The 4,900-nt window shown below is 35.3% G+C and overlaps 1 protein-coding gene across 1 annotated transcript; it reads right to left on the bottom strand.

The window, feature by feature from the left end:
• Positions 1-227: 227 nt before the first annotated feature.
• On the bottom strand, positions 228-999 carry LOC135710385 (peritrophin-1-like). The gene is made up of 2 exons (XM_065232950.1): positions 464-999; positions 228-401 (listed from the first exon to the last, which is right to left on the bottom strand). Exons 1-2 carry the CDS (start codon positions 962-964, stop codon positions 228-230), a joined length of 675 nt encoding a protein of 224 aa, XP_065089022.1. The 5' UTR covers positions 965-999.
• Positions 1,000-4,900: the final 3,901 nt, after the last annotated feature.

Raw genomic sequence — 4,900 nt, 5'->3', positions numbered from 1 at the left:
AGTGAGCCAATCTAAATACACACATATAAAATTCATTTTGAGATGTAAAACCAAGAAGAAGAAGAAGAAGAAGAAGATGATGATGATGTTGAAGAAGAAGTAACATGAAAATCTATAAATTCAGGTTCATATCTTATAAATACGTTCATTATATTTTTACATAATTCTGTTGATTTTCTTAAGATAAAGTAGCTACTTACATTCATAAAAAATTACCAATATTTACACTATTCGCAAAATCTTCCAAAAACACAGGTTTTTTGTTTTGTATCAAACACTTTCAAGATAGCGCAGCTTTGCACTCTAGCGTATCCATCTCTACAATATATAAACTTTTTACATGTATCTGGATGAGGTAGAAAATCGAAACCATCACGTGGACATTCAAATTCATCGTTTTTCTAAAAATAAGTTCAAAATAATTAATAAAAAAAAAATATGTCATAGTTTCGAACATACATACCTGACACTGTGCTTTTGAAGAACTGTCACACTCAAAAGTATTAATATTCCAATAAAGATCTGCAGGGCATGTCCTTAAAATCTCCTTGCCATGGAAGCATAATATGTAGGAACTACAGTCGTTTTCTACTGGCAGGAAAACTGGATCTTCCGGATCCTCGGGTGGACATCGACTGGAAGGAATAGTTGGCTCCTCGGTTTCAGTATCTTGCGTCGTTAATTCTTCTGTTCCAAATCCTGGAGGTAAAGACACGCCTCGACAGTCAACAGTTTCAGCAAAATCACAATCCTTGCTATCGGGATTGAAGAGCATATTTTGAGGGCATGTGCCTTCTTCGCTAAGCATGCCACTTTCACACACATAGAATTGATTGCACAAAAATGGGCTTGGAATTTTACTGCCGTCCTGCAGTTCCATGCAGATAGTCGGATCGAATTCTTGACTGGAACAAAAGGCAATAACTGCTGCTGTGACGAAACCACGTACTAAAATGCTACGCATGACTTTTTCTTATCAACGTTGGTTAACTAGCAAAACGCGTGATAGCGACTGACTAGATCTACAACGAAGTAGCCGTTTAAATTGTACAGAAAAAGTAGTTATCGGACACATCAATGACCTTTCCTAATGTGTCTCAATTCTACAATCATTCATGACGTCTTCAAGGTGAACCGCAAGTTTCTTACAGACATTGCAGGCATAAAATTTGATAACGGCACAAAAGCATTTGTAAACAAACTTTCTAAGGTCCTTAACACGCGAACCAAAGTACGCCTACGCAAACCAATACCACTTTCGGAAAGGTGATAGTTGCTCCTATCCGGCTGGTTGTTGGTTTGCGTGGGCGTACTTTGGTTCGCGTGTAAAGGCCTTAGAAAGTTTATTTACAAATGCTTTTGTGCCGTTATCAAATGTTATGCCTGATTGTTTGTCTTGTTTCTTGACATTCGCAATTCTGTTTCGGAAGAATGCTTTCTGTCTCTCTTTTTCTGAAATGTACCCAGACAACCAGAATGCACGCAAATGCATTCAAAGTTTTTCTTTTTCCTTTATTTACGTCGGTCTCTGTTCCGCAATCTAGTGCCAATCACCGACGGACATCGATTGCCATCCATTGACGGCAACCGAATGTGCAGGAAAGCAGCTTCCACACCTGCTTAGGATATCGCACCCATTCAAACACACATGCGCCGGGACCAACGGCTTTACTTCCCCCCTTCCGAAGGAAGACGTGACCAGAGATTTTTATGGCTCAGAAAAATCCCACCGACCTCGGCTGGGATTGAACACAGACCCATTGGGGTGTTAGAAAGCAGTCACGCTACCACTACACCACCGGCGCCGGCCGGGGAGTATATTCAAAGTTGTTTTCGTGATTTACAAACATATATACAAACAAACAATTCGTATAGAATGCAAATAAATGGTTTATACGTACAAAAGTGGAGGCCAATTACGTGCATATTTTAATTTAATTTTAAACGAGTTGATTGAACATCATATACGATTTAATCTGTAATAACAAATTCATTTTGAAAAGTTTAACGATGTAATCCGATTTAATTTGTGATACAGTACGACGGAAAATTGATTCATCGCATATATGTCGGAAATTTGCATTCTATACGATTTAACTTAAACATAAATGAGATGTATGCCATTCTTTTATGCGATTTTGACTTAAACTGTAGCAATTTACGATACTTTGAGTACATTGTTATACGACTTCTGGTTGTCTGGGTAGGGCTTAAGGTTGAGATCTCTAAAAAAAAATGTATTTTTTAGAACATTAGAATAAATGGTATCACTTCCGGTTTACAGTACGTTATTAAGCAAAATTTTACCTTTATTTTCGAAAATTTTCATTCCAACATATTATTTTTTTTTTAAATGGCGGCATTCAAAAAAAAAAGTTTTGATTTTTCGTTGAAAAAACCGCTGCTCAAATATGCGTAAAAAATCGAAAAGTTGGAATATCCAAAAAATCCTATGTTGGATTTTAGATAGTTCATTTTTACATCACGGATAGAAGAATCAGCAAAATTGATCGAATAGTTTCCGAGATCCCTATCTCGCAAGGTAAAATAAAACTGAGGTTTCGAGAAAAACATATCTATCTTTGCTTCGGTGTATTTCCCTCCAAACAATGCCCGTAAAGATATATATGATAAGTTATTTAGCATAGCTGAGGAAATTCTCTGGCTTACCCCCTGAAGTAAAAGTACACATATATGGTGACTTTAACCATTCATTTCAGACATGGATAATGAAAGCAATCGATAACGGACATCATGTTAAAATTTTGTACACAGATTTCAGCAAAGCATTTGACCGCGTTGACATACCCATGCTTCTTTTTAAACTTCAAAAGATGGGAATGCATCCTAAACTCCTCAAATGGCTTGAATCATATCTAACCAACCGCTATAAAATAGTAAGATTCAAAGGAAAAAAAATCAACCACTATTCATGCCACATCAGGAGTCCCACAAGGTATTCATTTAGGGCCCCTTCTATTCATTCTATTTGTACACGACATATGCTTCATTTTGCCTAGGGGCATGAACGGAAGCTTGACGTAGGACCGCTAGTGGATGGAACAAATATGTTGATCATTTAGTTCTTAACTCTTTCCGTTTTTGAATTGGTGGCCCTGAAAAGTGCCGGTTGTTTTTCAAATGTAGCCTTTCCTCCGGTCGAGTGGTGCTTTCGTCGTCGTCTCAGTGATGCTACATATACAGATTTATCTGTAATGATACATATTTTTCTCAACATTTTGATACAGATATCTGTACATACAGATTACAGTTTTTTAATTAAATATACAGATTTTTCAGATCATTATGTTTAACTCTGGATTAAATTTATTAATATCCATAAATAATCGTTTCTTCCTTTTGAGCAGGCACGAGCACCTAACCAATTTTGTACTTTTTATTTTATTATTTTCGTTAATTTTGAACGGACTTCCGATGCTCAGATGTTCTGATTTCTGATTGTTCGTTAAAAGGGATGTAAGATTTTCATTCTTATTGTTTAATCAACCATATCACATGGTGACAGGTACCATGATTATTTTTTTTTTATTTGTCGAATCGGTAAATAAGCCCTTTTAACAACCAATTACAGTTTGTGAGTCGAACAGTCAAGTGGTTATTTTGACATGTGACTAGCGTTATATCAGAAATAAAGAATATTCAATTCTACTAAATATTCAACTAAAAGTTATGTTTTGTGACAAAATACAATTAAATTGATAACACATATGAGCACGATTGCAAATAGAGAAATACAGATGAAACCATCCTAAAGTTTTTCCCAAAAAATACTGAGTACACTTACACGGCGAATGAGAACGACCCAAATTTTAGTTTAGTTCACTCATAATCTCCAAAAGTGCAGGAACTCAGCGATTAGTAAAATTTGTCTCAGGTTTCCTATGGAAAACCTAAAAAATCTGCCGGAAAATGAGGAAATTGACGATAATTTTATTCAGTCTCGGAGTAGTACCAATAGACTGAGTGAATCCAATCTTTACTTTTCTCAAATTCGGATTTTTTTTTCCCTGGAATATCCTGGAAAAACTTGGGCAAACATGAGGCAAATTTACTCATCGCTGAGTTCCTGCACTTTTGGCGATTATGAGTGAACTAAACTCAAATTTGGGTCGTTCTCATTCGCCGTGTAGGTATATAGGTTCGAGTAACAGGTTGTCAATTCAATATCCTTTTAATCTGCCAAATGAATAAATCAAGTTGAAATTTGTTTTGATTTTAGAAGAATTTGAGAAAATGTAACATCGAGCATAACATTTTACAACTTACTTTATAAAATTTTAATGCTTATGTTTCATTTTCTAAAATTGTTGAGTAAAAAAAATGACTTGAAAAAGATTTTCGTAATCTCGGATATAATAAATTAAAGTTTTACGAAAATGTTATTGTTCCTTCATTAATTTTTTTCATGTTTGTCTCTCATTACTGGGACTTGATTTTTTGTGTTTTTATACTTTTAGAAAGATACACATCACTCAAAACAAAAATCAAGTTTCAGGATTTTGTCAATCTTCAAGATTCTAAACTATGAACAAACTATTTCTGAACTTCAAATTAACTCAAAGTATATTTACGACGATCCGCAATAAGATTATACTTTAGAATTTATGCACATTATTTTACAGATTTGTGTCAGCCAGAAACAGATAAAAAAGATTTTTTAAGGCGAAAATACAGATGGAAATAATGTGGCAACACTGCGTCTTCTTCGTATTGGTGCAATGCGTGCTATTCCACTCATATCTCGGTTCCGAAGCTTATCCGTCCGTTGCTCGAATGCAAATGACGAAGAAAACGATTTGGCAAGCGTTTTTATTATCGCTGCTTTTCTCATCCCTTTCTTTCATGGGTGAATTGGTAAGCGAGCGATAAACCAAGCATT

This window comes from Ochlerotatus camptorhynchus, unplaced genomic scaffold (assembly GCF_037179485.1).
Source record: "Ochlerotatus camptorhynchus isolate MF236.1 unplaced genomic scaffold, CSIRO-AGI_Acam_v1.1 ptg000380l, whole genome shotgun sequence".
Classification (NCBI taxonomy): Eukaryota; Metazoa; Arthropoda; class Insecta; order Diptera; family Culicidae; genus Ochlerotatus; species Ochlerotatus camptorhynchus.
The sequence above is the reverse complement of the archived record's forward strand: the minus strand, read 5'-3'. Positions and strand labels throughout refer to the sequence as shown.

Bases quoted from the DNA above. Each gene is read 5' to 3' on its own strand.
- LOC135710385 (XM_065232950.1), bottom strand. From the start codon at position 964: ATGCGTAGCATTTTAGTACGTGGTTTCGTCACAGCAGCAGTTATTGCC. The intron at 402-463 runs GTATGTATGTTC...ACTTATTTTTAG, and splicing joins CTTCAAAAGCACAGTGTCAG to AAAAACGATGAATTTGAATG.